The sequence below is a fragment of the Dermacentor albipictus genome, chromosome 1 (genome assembly GCF_038994185.2).
Source record: "Dermacentor albipictus isolate Rhodes 1998 colony chromosome 1, USDA_Dalb.pri_finalv2, whole genome shotgun sequence".
In the NCBI taxonomy this organism is placed as follows: Eukaryota; Metazoa; Arthropoda; class Arachnida; order Ixodida; family Ixodidae; genus Dermacentor; species Dermacentor albipictus.
The window spans coordinates 511437532-511456817 of NC_091821.1; the positions used below are offsets into that span (position 1 = coordinate 511437532).

General features: G+C 44.7%; 1 protein-coding gene across 2 annotated transcripts in view; it reads right to left on the minus strand.

Annotated features, from left to right (window-relative positions):
- The window catches only part of mio (GATOR complex protein mio), a 534566-nt gene that overhangs the window by 377638 nt on the left and 137642 nt on the right, over positions 1-19286 (minus strand). For both annotated transcript variants that reach the window (XM_070532612.1, XM_070532613.1), the window contains exon 6: positions 15135-15193. In XM_070532612.1, coding sequence (XP_070388713.1) covers positions 15135-15193 — 59 coding nt within the window. The remainder of the gene's footprint in view (positions 1-15134; positions 15194-19286) is intronic.

Here is a 19286-nt window from a genome sequence, read left to right on the forward strand (position 1 = left end):
TTCGACAATGTATGACATTTGTGTCACCAATTACATAAGTGTGAAATCTGCAGATTATAACCAGCCTCTATATATGGCTTTGATATTGTTACGGGGTTAAAAACAGTTAGACGTATATTTACAGGATATTTACAATAATTGTAGCAGCTGACAAGATGGTAGAAAGCGTGCAAAGTCCAGAGCGTCGTCTTTTTCCGACCAAGATGAAAACATCTTCATCAGCATGTCACAATATATTACAAAGGGGCGTTTCACTCAGTAGAAACACTAGCAGTCAGGGAGACATTTGGCAGTCAAGTAATACAGGAAGCATTTGTAAATATCTTGGAAAGAATGTCTGTACGGACTCCACAGCTAGCTTAATCCTTCTCAAGAAATGTGGCAAAATACCAATCAAGAAAGGATCAGGCAAGGAGAGGTAATCTCTCCAAAGGTATTCACTGCATGCTTAGACATATTCAAGCTTGGGTAAATATTTGAGCCACCTGAAGTTTGCAGATGGCATTATTCTGTTTAGCAATGCTGGAGACTGACTTGTAACAAATACTTGGGGATCTCAGCCAGCAAAGTGCAAGAGTATCATCATCATCATCAGCCTATTTTATGCCCACTGCAGGACGAAGGCCTCTCCTTGTGATCTCCAATTACCCCTGTTCTATGTTGAACTAGTGCCTGCTAATTTCTTAATTTCATCACACCACCTAGTGTTCTGTCATCCTCAACTGCGCTTCCCTTGTCTTGGAACCCATTCTGTAACCCTAATGGTTTACCGGTTATTCAACCTACGCATTACATGACCTGCCCCACTCCATTTCTTTCTTTTAATGTCAATTGGAATAACAGCTATCCCTGCTTGCTCTCTGAACCAAACCGCTCTCTTGATTGATTGATTGATTGATTGATTGATTGATTGATTGATTGATTGATTGATTGATTGATTGATTGATTGATTGATTGATTGATTGATTGATTGGGTTTTTTGGCGCAAGGGCCAGATGTGACCAAAGAGCGCCAAGTCGATGATCTGTACTTCTGAATGATATATGGGTGTTAATTGCGGGGAGTAATGAAGCACGGCTGTATAATGGCCTAAAATATTCGCTAAAAAGTGCAGTATATGCATGTGGTGCGATGTGGCTGTAAAAGGGCCTAAAATTTATTTGCTCTAAAGTGCGTAAAATACAAGTATATACATAATATAAGAAATGACTGTGATTGATCGTTTCTGTGATGACAATAGATGTTTCACAAGATGGGGATGGTCAGTAAATTATGTAAAATCTGTAGCACTAGTGCCTCAGCAAAGCCTTAAAAGCAAGGGCTGGGAGGCAGGTGCTCTAGAAAATGTTTTCATTGCAGCTACGACCTCCAGGTGGAGGCCGCGCTACAAGTAGCCTGGCCATTTAAGACCATTTAGGGTGTCAGTTTCAAATAAAAAGTTGAATAGTGATTGAAAAGTAAAAAGGGGTTCATTGCTAAGAAAAAATGCTGGATGTAACGGTATGTGTTGGATATAAGCGAAGGGAAAGTGCTCTTTTCTTTCTGCCTCTATTTCAGTGCATTGGATAAGAACATGAATAACTGTAAGCCTGTTGCCACATTTGCTACATGTCGGAGGTTCGCTTCCCGTCAAAAGGTAGGAGTGAGTGGTGTACGTATGTCCTATTCTTCATCTACACAGAAGCACTTCCTTATGTCTTGCTGTTCTTTCAGTTATCCAGTTCCCTAATTTTGGCTTGATAATGTGTAGCTTATTCAATACTGCATTATCCCATTGGTCCTGCCAGTACTTCCTCAGTTTGTGGCGTAAGAAGGGCTTAAGTTCTTTTGCTGATATAGGTTTATTCATATCCGTTTCATTAAAGGTGACTGACGTTGCACTTTCATCAGCAACTACATTGCCTTTTACGCCCCTATGGCCAGGTACCCAACATAGGATGATGTTCTGGTTGTACATTAATGCTAGGCATAGATGTGTGTATAGTTCATTAAAAACAGGGTTCGTGTGTTTTCAAAAACTCATTAAGGCCCTTATTACGCTTAATGAATCTGTGAAAATGATGGCCTTATTCAGATTTGTTTTTCTGATGTGCTTTACGGCTGAGAGTACTGCGTACGCTTCAGCCGTAAAAATACTTGTGTTAGGATTTAGAGTACCGGAGGTGGAAAAAACTGGCCCAAGAGCTGCATACGCGACACCAGCAGATGGTTTAGAAGCATCTGTATAATACTCGGCACAGCAGTACTTCGCTTGGAGTTCGAGAAAGTGTGATAGTATGTGTGCCTCAGGTGCATGTTTCGTTATTGCAACAAAAGAGATATCGCACTCCATGGTCTGCCATTCCCAAGGTGGTGGAAGGCGAGTGGGAGGCATTAGGATATATTCTGGGAGATGGATGTTTGTTTCTTCTGCCATTGCTTCCAAACGTAGGCTCAAAGGAGTTCTAATACGTGGGCGGTTACTGTAAAGTCTGGCAGCGGACAGGTCGCTAACAATGGAATGACATGGATGCTCGGTGTCTGATTTTACCTTAGTGTAATATGAAAAACTTAACAATGTTCTGCGTAGATGTAAGGACCATTCGTTGGCCTCGACGTACAGACTTTCAACAGGGCTAGTTCTAAAGGCGCCTGTTGCCAGTCGTATACCGAGGTTGTGGACTGGGTCGAGAATCTTTAGTGCACTCTCAGTTGCGGAGTGGTACACCACGGCTCCGTAATCGAGGCGTGATTGTACGAGACTCTTATACAGGCTCAGCAGACACTTCCTGTCACTGCCCCAGGTTGTTCGAGAGAGCAGCTTGAGGAGGTTCATGGTCTTGAGGCATTTTTCTTTAAGATATTTTAAGTGGGGAAAGAAGTTAAGCTTTGTGCCAGGATAACACCTAAGAATTTGTGTTCAGGGCTAACAGTTAGTCTTTCTCCATTAATGTTAATGTCTGATTGTAGCAGTACACCCCTCCTGTTTGAAAATAAGACACATGTGCTTTTTGGGGGGTTCAACTTAAAACCATTCTCGTCCGCCCACCTTGAGAATCTATTCAAGCCAAGTTGTAGCTGCCTCTCGCAAATGCTAAGATTGCATGACCTGAACCCTATCTGTACGTCGTCCACATAGACGGAATAGAAGAGTGTGCGAGTTAATACGGTGTGGAGGGAATTCATTTTAACAATAAATAATGTACAGCTCAGTACTCCACCCTGCGGTACGCCTGTCTCCTGTGAGAATGGTCGAGATTGCACGTTGCCAACTCTAACACGAAATGTCCTGTTGGAGAGATAGCTTTCAATTATTCTCAGCAGGTTGCCGCGAATGCCCATTGCAGAAAGATCCCGAAGGATCCCGAAGCGCCACATAGTATCATACGCCTTCTCCATGTCAAGAAACACGGACAACACAAGCTGTTTGTGGACAAACGCTTGCCTGATATACATTTCCATGCGTACAAGCTGATCTGTCGTCGATCTGCCTTCTCTAAAGCCACATTGATATGGATCTAATTTCTTGTTAATTTCTAGATAATGTACCAGGCGACTGTTTACCATCTTTTCAAAAACTTTGCATAAGCAGCTCGTCAATGCTATAGGCCTATAATTATTTGCCAGAGAAGGGTCCTTACCCTGTTTCCAAATAGGAATTATGATGGCCTCTTTCCAAGCAGAGGGAATGCGGCCGGACGACCATATAGAATTGTAGAGACAAAGAAGGGTTTTTTGTGTTTCAGGCGGCAGGTGTTTAAGCATTTCATATAGGATGCGGTCAGATCCGGGGGCAGATTGGTTGCAGCTGTTTAGGGTTGCCTGAAGCTCTGCCATGCAAAAGGGTCTATTGTATGCCTCGTATTTTGTGCTTTTCCTTTCTAATGGTTGTCCTTCTATTTGCCTTTTGTACCTTTGGAATGTTTCAGAGTAGTGCGACTAGCTGGATATCTGTTCGAAATGTGCGCCAAGAAAGTTCGCCTGATCTTCCATGCTGTCGCCTTGAGTATTCACTAAAGGCAGAGAGTAAGATTGTCGACCCTTTATTCTATTAACTCTATTCCAAACCTTTGTTTCGTCAGTGTAAGAGTTAATGCCTGATATATACTTTCTCCAACTCTCTCTTCTACCTTGTCGCCGCGTTCTTCGACCCGGGGATTTGACCTGCTTGAAATTGACTAGATTTTCTGCTGTCGGAGAATCCCGAAGTAAACCCCATGCCTTGTTTTGCTTCTTTCGCGCTTTTCGACACTCATCGTTCCACCACGGAGGACGGCGTTTTGTGGACAATCCACTTGTTACAGGGATACATTTGGAGGAGGTGTCAAGGAGAAAAACCGTAAGATATTCAACCACAGCGTCTATGCTTAAAGCACACGTCGTCCCAGGATAAACAAGCAAGCTTTTTGAACGTTTCCCAGTCAGCCGAGTCAGTTCTCCAGCGAGGTAATTGTGGAAGGCATTCATTAGCCATAGGTGTGCTTAGAACTACAGGAAAATGATCACTCCCGTATGGGTTTTTAATAACTTTCCATTTAAAGTAAGGTAGAAGAGTAGGAGATGCTATGCTAAGATCTATTGAGGAGTATGTTTTGTTTGCCATGTTATAATAGGTGGGCTCCTTCCCATTCAAAAGACATGCACCTGAAGAAAAAAGGAACTGTTCAATCAAGCGACCTCTCGCGTCGCAGCGCGAGTCGCCCCATAGGTTGCTGTGCGCATTTAAATCTCCAAGCACAAGATATGGTTCAGGCAACTGATCTATTAGTGTTTGGAATTCTTGTTTGTGGAGCTGAAAATGCGGCGGTATATATAGGGAGCAGATGGTTATCAGCTTATTTAACAGTACAGCTCGAATGGCCACTGCCTCAAGGGGTGTTTGTAGCTGTAAGTGTTGACAGGCTATAGATCTGTCAGCTATGATGGCTACGCCACCGGATGATGCGAGGGCATCATCGCGATCCTTCCGAAAAATAACATACTGACATAGGAAGTGTTTGTGTTTAGATTTCAAATGAGTCTCTTGGACACACAGCACTTTCGGAGTTAGTTGATTAAGGAGTTCTTGGATATCATCGAGGTTGCAAAGCAGGCCTCTGATATTCCACTGAATAATCAGTGTATCCATATTAAAATAAATGTTGTGCTATGTGTCAAAGAGAATGAACTTGGTTTAGCTTATGTTGCCCTTTTGGGGCCCTGTAATTGGAGTTTTGTCTTTTTTTGGAGCAATCGGCAAAATCGCGCCACTCCTTAGGCGTCAACTGCGCCTTCTGACTCGGTGTTGTGTCCATGGCCTCTTGAGAGGCACTGGACAGCTGCTCTTGTGAGCGGTGTGTTTTCCGTTAGAGCCTTGTCTCGGAAGACAAGGCCTTGTAGCCCACCATCCTGGTGGTTGGTGCGTTTTTCTTGACCTCGGAGCTGGGCTGACTGGTGCCAGCACTAGCAGAGGCCTCCACTGTAGTCAAATTCGGGAGAGGTAGGGCAGCCTTCGCTGCTCCCACCGTGGGGGCGGGTGGCGTTGCTGCACGCTCGCTATGCGTGGTGCTGGCGTCCACCAAGTGCCGTTGTGGTGCTGCCCCCCGACGTACCACTTCGGCGAAAGATTAGGTCTGTGTAAATGTTGATGAGATGCGTTGTCTTGCTTCTCTGAAAGTTATGTTTTCTTTGACCTTTATCGCAATTATTTCTTTTTCTTTTTTCCAGACTTCGCATGATCGAGAGTATGCAGGGTGGCCACCATTGCAATTGCTACAACGGGGCTCAGCCTTACAGTCATCTGCAGAATGATCGTTGATGCCGCATTTCGCACATGTTAGCCGCCCTCGGCAGCTCTGGGAAGCGTGGCCAAACCTCTGGCATTTAAAACAACGTCGCGGGTTGGGGATGTACGGTCGTACTCTGATTTTGATATATCCAGTTTCTAATGTCTCTAGTAATGTGCTAGAGCCAAAGGTAACTATCAGGTGCTTAGTTGGCAGCTCTTTGTTGTCCCGTCTGATCTTTATTCTTTGTACGTTTATGACGTTTTCATCCTTCCATCCTTCCAGGAGTTCTTCTTCGGTCAAGTCCATTAAGTCAATGTCAGAAATTACGCCTTTGGACGAATTCATGGTTCGGTGTGCTGTTACACTGACGGGGATGTCTCCAAGTTCTACAAGGTTCGTTAGCTTGTCATGTTGTGTTTTGTCTTTCAATTCGAGTAATAAGTCGCCACTGGCCAGCTTGGTGATTTTATAGCCGCCTCCAATGGTCTCTGTGAGATAATTCGTCACAACGAATGGTGAAATCGTTCTTGCCTTCTTGTCAGGTTTTTCACTGTGAACAACGTGAAATTTTGGGAAAGTCTGAGTGGCTTTGAAAGAAAATTGAAATGTAGCATCGGTGCGCCCCCTTTTAGAGGGACGATCGGTTGAAAAAGGGTTGGAAGTTCCCATGAGATATGTTGAGTATTCAGCGACGATGCCAGTCACCCACCACCGAGCCCAACAAAGGGACAAGGCAAGGTATGTGGTGAAACAAGCCCTGCCATGCCAACTGTACGTCGTTGCTATAACCACATATGTTATAACCAAGGTAGGTCATACCACACCAGGTTAACCCTCGCCACCAGGAATGTTGGAAGTTATCAGAAGAAAAAGAAGAAAGGAAAGACTAAAAGCGAGAGGGAAAGATGAAGATGAGCGAAGAGAGAGACAGGAAAAGGCGACTGCCGATTTCCCCCAGGTGGGTCAGCCTGGAGGTGCCGTCTATGTGAAGCCGAGGCCGAAGAGGTGTGTTGCCTCCGCCGGGGGGCCTTAAAGGTCCAAACACCCAGCATCGGTTCAACCCCCAGGATCCCCTTTTCCCCAGACATGGCTAAGCCGCACACGGCTACACGCGGGAGGGGCCAACCCTCGTGTGCTCGGGTCCGTGGTGCCGCAACACACCAAACGCCTGCTTGCGCAGACGCCCCTGCGGGGCAAACCGCTCTCTTCCCGTCTCTCTTAAAGCTACACCTAACATTCTTCGTTCCATCGCTCTTTGCGCGGTCTTAACTTGTTTTCAAGCTTCTTTGTCAGTCTCCTAGTTTCTGCCCCATATGTAAGCACCAGTAGAATGCATTGATTGTACACCTCTCTTTTTACTGATAATGGTAAGCTTCCAGTCAGAATCTGACAATGTCTGCCGAATGCACTCAAAACAATTTTTATTCTTCTGTGAATTTCCTTCTCATGATCACGGTCCCCTGTAAGTAATTGACCTAGGTAAGCGCACTCCTTCACAGACTGTAGAGGCTGGCTGGCGAACCTGAGCTCTTGTTCTCTTGCCCGGCTATTGATTATCTTTGTATTCTGCATATTAATCTTCAACTCCACTCTTATACTCTCTCTGTTAAGGTCCTCAATCATTTGTTGCAACTCATCCCCAGCGATGCTGAACAGTACCATGTCAGCTGCAAATTGAAGGTTACACAAATATTCACCATTGATTCTTACTCCTAAGCCTTCCCAGTTTAATAGCTTGAATGCTTCTTCCAAGCATGCAGTGAATAGCATTGTCGAGACTGTGCCTCCTTGTCTGACCCCTTTCTTTATAGGTATCTTCCTACTTTTCTTGTGGAGAATTAAGGTAGCTGTAGAGTCTCTGTAGATACTTTCCAAGATATTTGCATAAGCATCCTGTACCCTTTGATTATGTAATGCCTATATGACTTCTGGTATCGCCACTGGATCAAATGCCTTTTCGTAATCCATGAAAGCTATATAGAGAGGCTGATTGTACTCTACGGATTTCTCAATTACCTGAGTGATGACATGGATGTGATCCATTGTAGAATATCTTTTCTTGAAACCAGCCTTTTCCCTTGGTTGGTTGAAGTCCAGCGTTGCCTTCATTCTATTGCAGATTATCTTGGTGAATATTTTAAATAACATTGGAAGTAAGTTAATGGGCCTATTATTTTTCAATTCTTTAATGTCTCCCTTTTTGTAGATTAGTATAATGTTGGCATTCTTCCCGTTCTCTGGGACCCTGGAGGTTGATAGACAGTTCGTATAAAGGGCCACCAATTTTTCAAGCATTACGTCTCTATCTTTGATTAAATGAACTGGTATTCTATCTCCTCCTGCCACTTTTTCCCATTTCACGTATTGCAAGGCCCTTCTAACTTCATCGCTAATTATAGAAAAAGCTTCTGTAACTTCTTCATTACTACTTCGAATGGAGTTATCGTGGCTGCTTTAGGTACTGTACAGGTCAGTACAGTATTCTTACGCTGCTTTTACTATATATATATATACCATTGAGATTGCTGTAATATTACCCTGCTTACTTATCTTTCAGTGCATACATCTTTCTTTGTCCTATGCCAAGTTTCCTTCTCACTGATTTCAGGCTGCGTCAATTTCAATTTTTTACAGCTTCTTCAGTCTTTCTGACGTTATAGTTTCAAATACAGTAGAACCTCGTTAATTCAAAGTCCGTCGGACCACGAAAAATCACCGAGTTAACCGGGTTTTCAAATTATCAAAAATGGAATAAAAACAAAAAATAAATGTACGAAATGTGGCTATATCAACACTGCACCTTTATTTTGCCTGAAAAACGGTCACTTTAGGTACGTCTACAATGCGTGACTGCTTGGCGCGGTAGTTAGCCGCACCATCGGCTGCGTCCTCCAGTCTGTTTACAGTGCCGATGTCTCCTTTACTAGATGCCCGCCGCGTTGCTCGCTTTCCCATTGTAGCGGTGTTTCCCTTAGTTCAGCATAAATTCCCTGAGGCGGCGCTCGTTGCCTTTTCTCGCCGGCTGCATGTTTCCGCCGGCGCGTTATATGCGCGAGCGTCTGTTAAAGGGCCGTTTATAGTCTGACGTAACGCTCGCGCGCGCGCACGCTACGTCACGTCGGTGAAAACGTCACCTCTATAGTCGGGCGCACCGGCGCAGCCAACGTAACCGGCAGTATCCGACGCGCCCCGACGGGCCCGGTGCCGATATGGCTCCGGAGCAATTCGCGCGTCGGAGTCGGCGGAACTCTCGCACCACAATGCATTGCGCGTAAATTAAAAGGCACCAACACAACTCCGCAGGCAGCTTTTGCGGACGGCTCGCGACTTGGCAAACGTTCTGCGCATGCTCCGAAGATAGCAGCCGAAGGCGCGCGCGCGTGTTCAAGTACAGTGAAAGCTCGTTAATTCGAACTTCAATAATTCGAACTTATGGATAATTTGAACTGTACGATTTGGTCCGGCCGAGCTCCACAGAAGTCTATGTATAAAAAAGTCCGTTAATTCGAACGCGAGAAGGTTCCCTCACGGATAATTCGAACTACGCTCGCCTGGCACACGCCCAGAGAAACGCGCTTACTGCCTACACACAAGTCTGTATTGCCTCCGAAACGGAGAAAATGGCGAGAGAAGGCAAAATCGGAAAAAAATTTAACCGACGCGGGGTCAGCCAGAAGGCAGCGGTGGTTGCCGCCTCTCCGTTCTACGTAACCTCCGAGACTTCATGCTCGTTGCGAATCTCGGAGGCTTTGCAAATCTTGTACAGCTGCTAATGTTGTGCGGAGATGGCACGGCAAGCGCCATCTCCGAAACACAGCGAATCAAGTACGTCGCAGCTGTGCTTGCAATCAAGAACCAACGAATCAGGGCCTTCGCCACCTTCACATGTTCAGCGTCTTTGTCTCGGCAGTCTTCATCGGTTGTGCACCTCTGTTTTCAGCTTAGGAGGTATCGGCCGTCGCGATTCATTGTGATGGTGTTAAGCCTCGGCTAACGTTCGTTTCGGTGGACATCAGCCCTGTGGCACAGTCGGACCCAGAGCTTCGACTTCAAGATGGCGTGTGCCCGCGGCACACGCCATCACTTTCTGACACGCCAAATTTCTGACATGCCCTACTGCTTCCAAATCGCAGTGTACTGTTGCTCTCCTTCACTTTCGTTAGTTCGAACTTTCGTTAATTCAAACTGAAGCGGCTTCCCCTTGCGGTTCGAATTAACGAGCTTTTACTGTATAGAGGGGATGGCATCTCGGCTGGCGCAGTGCAACCGACGTAGCGTGACTGACCGCGAACGACGCTCGCCCGCGCGCCGATAACGTCGGACTATAAACGTAGCGAGCGTTACCACGGGCCTCTGAGATGGTGACAGATGCAATGGTAACCTGCCGCAGCACGTGATATAAGTTGCAGGCGTTCGCCATGAGAGGAGCTCGTTGCCTTTTCGCGGAGACGAGAAAAGGGAGAGGGAGAGTTTACCGGACAACGTGGCAGGCATCTAGTAAAGGTGCCATTGACAGTGCGCAGCAGTTCACTGTTACCGCCGCTACGTTCCACAAAACTGCGCACAACGTTCGCCAGAAACAGAAAGTTGATTTAAAGTGCCGCCTGGCTGCCACTCCGGCAACTATACTGGCCTCAGAGACTGGCACACTAACTTTTTTGTTCCGGATCACGGAGGCCATGGTTTAAACTGACGTATTATCCGGATATGGGCACACTGGTTGTTCAAATTAACCGGCAAAATTTGCATGCAAACTGTTGGGACTGCCGAAAACCTTTGAATTACGTGGGATTTCGAATAAACCGAGTTCGAAATAACGAGGTTTTACTGTATAACTTATTTTCGCCTTGTTGATCAGTTTTGACAGTTCCACGTATTCTATCTTATCAGTACATAATTCTTCTGCTGCTTTTATTACACCTTCGAGATTGATGATGATATCACCCTGCTTATCTTTCAGTGCATACAACTTTGTTTGTCCTAGGCCAAGTTTCCTTCTCACTGATTTCAGGCTGCGTCAATTTTTTACAGCTTCTTCAGTCTTTCTTACGTTATAGTTTCAAATATAACTTATTTTCACCTTGTTGATCAGTTTTGACAGTTCTGCGTATTCTATCTCATCTCTTTAGTTGGACACTTTCATTCTTTGTCATCCCTTTATTAGGTCCTTTGTTACTTGGGAGAGCGTGCCTACTGGTTGCCTTAGTGCCTTGCCTCCCACTTCAATTGCTGCCTCTGAAACCAGTCTAGTTACGGTTTCATTCATTACCTTTATGTCATCTTCACCTTTCTGTTCTAAGGCTGCATATTTGTTGGCAATTACCAGCCTGAATTTGTCTGCTTTAACCCTTACTGTGTCTAGGTTGGCCTGCTTTTTCTTGACAAATTTTCCTCTTTCTTTCTTCAAATTGAGATGAATCCTATGATCCTATGATCACTACACTTTACACTACTTAACACTTCTACATCCTCCACTATGCTGGGATTGGCAGAAAGTATGAAATGAATTTCATTTCTTGTTTCACATCAGGGATTTTCAAGGTCTACTTTCGGTTGGTATGCTTCCTGAAAAAGGTATTCATTATTCAAAGCTTATTGCCTTCTGCGAATTCTATCAACATCTCGCCTCTAGCATTCCTAGAATCGACGCTGCAGTTGCCAATTGTTTGTTCCCCAGCCTGCTTTTTCCTCACTTTTGCATTGAAGTCACCCATAACTACAGTATACTGAGTTCGCACTTTTCTCATCGCTAATTCAACATCTTCATAAAACTGATCTACTGCATCATCATTGTGACTGGATGTTGGAGCATAGGTTTGTACTACCTTTATTCTATGCCTCCTATTCAGCTTTATTACGACTACTGCTACCCTCTCATTAATGCTGTAGAATTTGTCAATGTTGCTTGCTATGCCCTTATGGATTACGAATCCTACTCCAAACTGCTTCTTATCTAGATGGAAGTCCTCTATTAGCCCCGAGAACGAACACGAGCGGCGCTGCGAGCGCCGCTCGCGTGACGTCAGGGCACGGACTCGCGCCTGTCGTCTGCTACAGTTCGGGCGTTGTCCGGGCGCTTTCTGCGGTGTTTTCGTTTGTTCGCCCTCGTTCTCTCTGCTTGTATACTTATGGTGGTCGTCTCAAATATATTTTTACGATGTCTTCCTTTGCGAACATTTATTCAAAGAGCTAATTTCTTAGACAACAATGCAGCTCTCGAAGGCAACGCTACAGTGCCAGCCGAAGCGACGCAGACCAGCCCATTGCGGGTTTTTTATACGCGGATAGACAATCGCAAGAGCATAGCCTATAGGAATCCAGTTATGATACCATACCTGCCACGGTGCAACAAGTATGTCACAAAGCTGGCTATATATGACTTCTACAGCAGTTACGTTGATTTTATTCCGCTAAAACAGGTTTGCTCACGACGAGTAGTTCATGGTATAATATCGAATTTTTGCATTTCCTCACAGAAACGATCGGCAGTAGCACGGGGACTTAACTAATACTGGAGCTTAGATTCTACACGCCTCACTTGCTTCTTTAACTGCTTGTCAACATTAGGCGGTTCTTCACGTGTTCATTTTTTTAAGCGGCGGAAACTTGAAGTAAAGTTAATGAAGGCTTACAGCTATTTACAGAGTACAAATAGGAATGTACCAATATATATTCCCTTTTCCGTGCTACACGTTCAACTCACCTCTTTAGAGCGCGTTTGTTAATGATTAATAATGTATGTTATGTTCCTCTTTTTTTGTCTATGTTACCTAGTGTATATCATTTATTTATTTCAATGCCGCAGTGTGTTTTGCATTGTTATTGTGGAAATATTTCACTGTTTTTTCATATATTGTATAACTGCAATGTTTTATGGCCACTATATAAATGTAATTTATATGGCGCTTGATGTGTTACCCCATGCAGCCATATTGTACCTAAGGGGGTGAGGTTACCTCAAGCCGCGTCTGTGCGACTTTTTTCCCTCATCCACCTACACTTACCACTCCTCTGTACATGTGTGTGTGTAAATGAAAATTATTAAATCAAATCAAACTCACTTGAGAAATTTACTGGTGCTTGCTGCTTGAGGAATATACATGACGAATCTGTTTGGCGAACTGACACAGGCTGCTCGGCTCAATTTTTTTAGTGAAGTATGCCTGCTGGACCGCATCGCTGCAGCCAGAAAGAAGTCGAAGCGTCAATGATTAGTAGTATGGGACATATTGAAGATATCGAAATTCCCCCGGTGGAGGGTCAGAAATCAAGTGAAAGTATATGCAAGGCTTGTGGTGCTTTCTTTATGAATGTTTGCGATTGGATTGGAGCAAACTTAATTTGCCTGCAAGGTTCTCTTTTATGTACCGACGAAGCGAATGGTTATCCGTTTGTATAATTGAATAACGCTGGATCGAGACATGGTGAGACAGAAGGTGCTTGAATTTTCCTTTTGTATACAGGAAATCTAAGCTGCGGTGTAGTAGCTCGAGAATACTTTAGCCATTCCAGTTGGCGCTGTAAAAAACATGCTTTATGGTTTTAATTCGAATTTGTAGTGAACTGATGGGTTTCGCGAACATAGCGTGCCTCGCCATACGGACAGTCGATTGCTACCGTTACGTGATCACGGGTGTGCCATATTGTCGATAAAGGCTACTGAGGGCCACTAAGAAACATTTCATCACTTTCAATTGAGTGGCTCTCGATCTTAACAACGAAACTTTTCTCTCAGATGATTGCTACTATGGTGTTTGTGAATTAACTATGTAAATACTCTACATGACGCGCCGTCGTGTTAGCAGCCATGAGCAATTCGTTTTTTTGGAGGCCTGTTTCTGAGGGGGATGAAAGAAGCAGCAAACTTTTTCAGAAGAAATGCGCGCCTAACTATTTTTTTACGCATTAATGAATGGCCATAATTGAATAGAACAACACACCAGAGTAATAGGAATCATGATGAGAGCTTCGCTGGGCAGTGTCTTTCTAAAATCAGATAACATGTTGACGCCAATTACCAATTTTTTCTTCCACGTAAAATGCAATGCCTCTCATAGCTAAATAGTAAAGGAATGTTAAATGTTTAGCGAAGCATCATACACAACTTCGCGCGTTGAATTTGCAGATATTCTTTTTTTAGTCAAAATTTACCGATAGACACGGCGCATATATGCATTGCAATACCTAGTAGACCCCTTTAACGCTACTTAGCTTGCGATATCCAAGCCGCAAAGTTTCTGGACTCACACGCTTTTGAAGAAGAAACTGTGGTTAAGGTATGGCAGCTGAAAGAAGCCCACGTATTCTTCAATCCGTACGGCTCGAGCCGCCTATACCCCAAGCATACACGAAGGGAACGAGCGCGCGCGGCAGCCGAGCGAGCCGGAGCGAGCGGCGTCCTGGCCCTGACGTCACTCGCGAGAGGGCGCCACTCCTAATTCTCGGGGCTAATAGCAGAGGACGTGGCCATTTGTCAGCACTGTATTAGCCTCACTAGTTCTTTTAACCTAACTAAGGCCAATGATATCCCAAACAATGCCTGATAGTTCCTCAAAGAGTCTTGCTAAGCTAGCTCCACTCAAGAGGGTTGGGGTGTTAAATGAATTAAGAGTATGGATGAAGATTAATATGCATAATACAAAGGTAATGAACAATAACCTGCCAAGAGAATGAGAATTTGTGATTGGCATTCAGCCTGTAGAATCTGTGCAATAATATGTTTGGAAAGCTGATTATGAGAAAGAAGTTCACATAAGAATAAAATTGGTTGGAGCACATGCGACAAGCATTACCGAGTCATGACATGCAGCTTACAGCTATCCTAGAAAAGTGTACAATCATTGCCCTCTACCAGTACTAACATAAGGGGCAGAAAGTTTTAAGTTAACAATTCTGCTTGAGAAGAAGTCAAAGACTGTACTACAAGAGTTGGAACAAAAAAATTATAGTAAGAATGTAAGGAAACAAGACAGTGGTGCAACGGGGGTAACCAATATTCTAGTTGTGAAAGAAATGGAGCTGGACAGACATGTAATACGTAGGGTAGATGCATAAGGTGCTCCATTTAAGTTTGCAGAACGGGTGGCAAGATGGCAGCAGTGAATTAGGTGGAGCAATGAAAAGAGGAAATCTGCAGGGTGGTGGCATAAGACAGGTGCACATTGTGCCGACTGTAGGAATGCACCTTTGGTTGTCATGAAAATGTACAGTCAGGCACAGTTTACAGAACCGGTTAGTGTGACATGTGGAAATAAGTTTCAGTATGATGAATTGTGAAGCATTTTTTCTCTCCACAGTCACCTTCAAAGCAGTGGAAAACATCGTAACATAATGGCATGCTTGTGAAAAAAGTGCTTAATGCGCCAAGCTTAGTAAAGACCCACTTACTAGGTTGTAGTTGACAGGATTCCATGCCACCATGTTGCAACGTCGTGGCTGCTTTGGTACTGCAACAAAGTAATGGGAGATACAAACTCTGGCTTCTCTAGGCAAGTTTTGCTGAAAGATTGCTAGCCACCAAACTTTGACACCGACAGGTGCCTTCCACACAACATCGGGCCAAAATTAAAGGTACACAATAACTTAAAAACATGAACTATATCATGCTTACTATTCACTGATGTAAAAAAGGGTTGTGATTTTTAGCTTTTAAACTAAGGTTGTGGAAATACTTAAACACAGAAATGTTAATTAAATAGTTATCGTTTGAATAATACAATTCATGAATACAGTATTTACTATTTACCTTCTCGAATATTCGATATACAGTAGAATTTCGTTTGTACATTTTGGGGAAAAAGAATTCTAAAAGAGAAACTACTAACCAGGAAAACGTAAAAACCAAAGTAACTAAAACATATGACCGACTCAACTGGAGTTGACATCTACGTAATGTGAAGCATTGAATAAATCACTGTGTCGCAAGACGCCGACACATGTCGAGCTGGTGGTGCACCAGAGGTCCGAGACGTGTTGTGTTGTTTTCCTATTGCAGGGTGTTTTAGATGGTGATGGGAAACTGGAAAAAAATCGAGCTGGTGGGCAATGCCAGATGCCGCTGAAACGAAACGTGATGCTCACAGTGCGCTGCCTACGGCAGGGAACGCCGGTGTGTTTGCGTTGTCACCTACAAAGAGGGTGCAGTACGCTGCCAATAGCAGTATGCCCCACCCTCTGTAAAACAGATGGGTGAAGATGCTTATCACAATAGGGTTGGTGGCGATAGCTGTGAATGCAGTATGCAATGACCAGGGAGGAGGCTGGCACCAGAATAAGGAAGTGAACGTACACTGGCGTTTTCATGTGAGACGAGTAGCCGAATATTTTTTTTTTGTTACAGCCATAGTAAAAATGCAACAATGCAAACTGTTTCAAGATTAGTGTAATAACATAGTGACTAAAACCTAAACTAAAAACAATGCAATCTGTTTCAAGATTAGTGCAATAAGACGTAATACAATAGAAATGAATACAAAACAACAACGAAATCTGTTTATACAATAGTGCAATAATAGCACTACAAAAACAGAGCTGTGAAATGGTGCAACTGGGCTACTTTGGTGTGGTTAGGAGACACAGAAGATGCTTGAATAAATTCGTTTCAATCTAAAACCGTGCATGGAAAATAGGAATACTTATGTCAGTTATAGCAAAATAAGGTGCGAGAGAGTTAGCCTGATGCTGCCTTGTGGGACGGGTTAGTAAGGGTGATAGACACATTGATGGATCTATCGCAAGTTCCTAGTTAAGAAGCAGTAAAAGGAAGTCAATTCTGAACTTTTTTCCTAATGTTTGAAGGGCAATGTCACTGGCTTTCATTATTTCGGACGGAAAGTCAGTTCATAAAAATTTGTTATAAATAAACCGGATGGCTTTGTTCTTTATTCTTTCAAGGGACTTAATGTTTATTTGAGTATACGACGCCCATACTGCAGTGGCATATTCTAATTTGGGTCTGATTAAAGAATAATAGCATAGTAATTTAACATTGCTTGGAGAGCTTTGAAGTTTTTGTTTTAGAAAGCAGAGCTTTCTAAGGTAGATGAGCAAATATTATTAACGTTTATATTGACCCATGAACTTGCTTATCTTTAATGCGCGAGTGCTTTTCACTGTCTAACAAATGTTATCGTTCAGCGCAGGACACGCTTGCATGTATCGGAAGTTTCTGGAATGTTATCCATGCTTCTATCTGCTGTCTGTTGTCACCAAACCTTGTGTAATGTGATTGCACGTATGCATGATGCAAATGGTGTAGAACTTCCTGGAAGACACGTGGGCGCCAGCGAATACTCAGGAATGTTCGATGGCTCATGTATAAAAGCTGACGTGTTTTACCCGCTGATCAGATTTTCAACGACCATTCACTGTCTTCACCGTTATCGTTGTTCGTTGGGTGTAGCCTATTTTTGAGGGCACTAGTTCACCCAATAAAATGCTAGTTTTGTTACTCACAGCTTCGCTGCTTTTTTCACCATCACTACCACATGACATCTGGTGGAGGTGCTTTGCGATCATGTACCGGACACCCCCACAAAGCCGTGACCCAAGCCCGAATGCAGAAGACAGCACCAACGTCACCAAGAACCAGCGAGGTAGCCTCAGGCTGCAAGGACTGCCCCCAAAGCACGGACTTTTGCCTGAAGCAACTAGGAAGATATCGCCAAGTCAACCCCAATGGCAGCCCCAGCATCTCACATCATCCTGCAGCAGCCTAGGGAGCTTCCGATGTTCCATGGTTCAACATTCGAGGATCTGGAAAGCTGGCTTGGCACGTATGAGAGGGTCACTACATTTAACAGCTGGGACCGCGACGACAAACTGCGACATGTCTTTTTCACATTGGAAGACGCCACCAGGACATGGTTCGAGAATCGAGAAGCCACCTTAATGACGTGAGACTTGTTCCGAAACGGCTTCCTGCAGGCATTTACAAGTGTCGTACACTGAGAACGAGCCCAAGCTCTATTAGAAACTCGAGTGCAGCTGCCCAATGAGACCATCGCAGCCTTCACCAAGAAAATGAACCATCTATTCCACCATACCGACCCGGAAATGTCTGAGGAGAAGAAAGTCAACATGCATGCATGGCGTTACACATGCATGGAGTGAAGGAGTAACTTTTCATGGGAATGATACGAAGCCCACTGAAGACTGTCGATGAGTTTCTTCATGAGGCCACCAGCATCGAGAAGACACTCGAAATGTGGAACCGGCAATTCAACTGCAGCCCAAACTGTACAAACTATGACGGATTTCAATCACTGGTCACCGATGATCTGCACGAGACTATCAGAGCGTTCGTACGGGAAGAACTACAAAAGTCCATGGTCGCAGCCTCAAGTAACCTCAATCACCGAAATCATCAAAGAAGAGGTTCAGTGTTCACTTGCAGTTCCTGAGGTGCAACCACAATCACTGCAGCCCCATCCGGAAGTAATGACTCAAGCCACCGTCGCCCACCATCAAGGTCCCCCCCTCCGAGACCACACTAGGGCCCTTTAATGCTGCCATTCTATCGTCCACCGCCGCCGCTGCCAGCAAGCCCACCCGTCCCCCAGTGGCGCTACACAAGGAAGAGGGACCACCGCCCACTTTGCTACCATTGCGGGGAAGCCGGCCATGTGTACTGCCGATGCTCATACCACGACTTCGGACTGCGAGGGTTCGCCAACAAAGCACCACACCCTCAGGACAGTGAACGCCATCGTGACATCGCCAATTACCTCGCCGCTACTCAGTGGAGCCCTCGATGACCGTCCCATTCGCCGTCACCAGGCCGCTACCTATCACCACAGTGCAGTGGGTGGCATACACTGACTCAGCCCAGGGCCAGTCCATTAGCCCAAATCCAGAAAACTAAAAGCAGCAACCAATGGAGGTGTGGTTGCTGTTCATCGAAATGATGAAGGTCCTCTGCCACCACCGAAAGGACTATTTCGATGACATAACAACGACACACCACTGTCCTGATGAAGTCTGGAGGCAAAGAATATGCCAACGAAAGACCACCTGATGACGCCATGTACCAGCCACTAGTCAACGCGACACAGCCATGATTCAACGCCAAGACCTAACTAACACAAAACAAAGAGCCACCGACCTCGACATGCTTCTCGACAGCCACGCAGTCACCACCTTAAAAGACACAGGAGCCGATTACTCCGTCATGAGTGGACCCATCGCCGCCCAGTTGAAGAAAGTTAAGACTGCACGGGAAGGTCCTCAAATTTGGACTGTGACAGAACACCTCATAACACAGACTGGAATCTACAATCTGCACAGCAAGAATTAGCGTTCATGACCAGATACACCCTGCCACCTTCATTATACTCCAACAGTGTTCACGAGACGTCATTCTCAACATGGACTTCCTGAGCCAACACAGCGCAATCACTGACCTGGATTCGAAATCGATAACGCTGTCGGAAGATCAAGCGATACTACCGGAGAGGTCTCATAGTCATCACGACTTGAGTGTGCTCGAAGATCACGTGAGCCTCCTGCCTCACTCCAGCATTGTTATTTTCGTTGGCATCG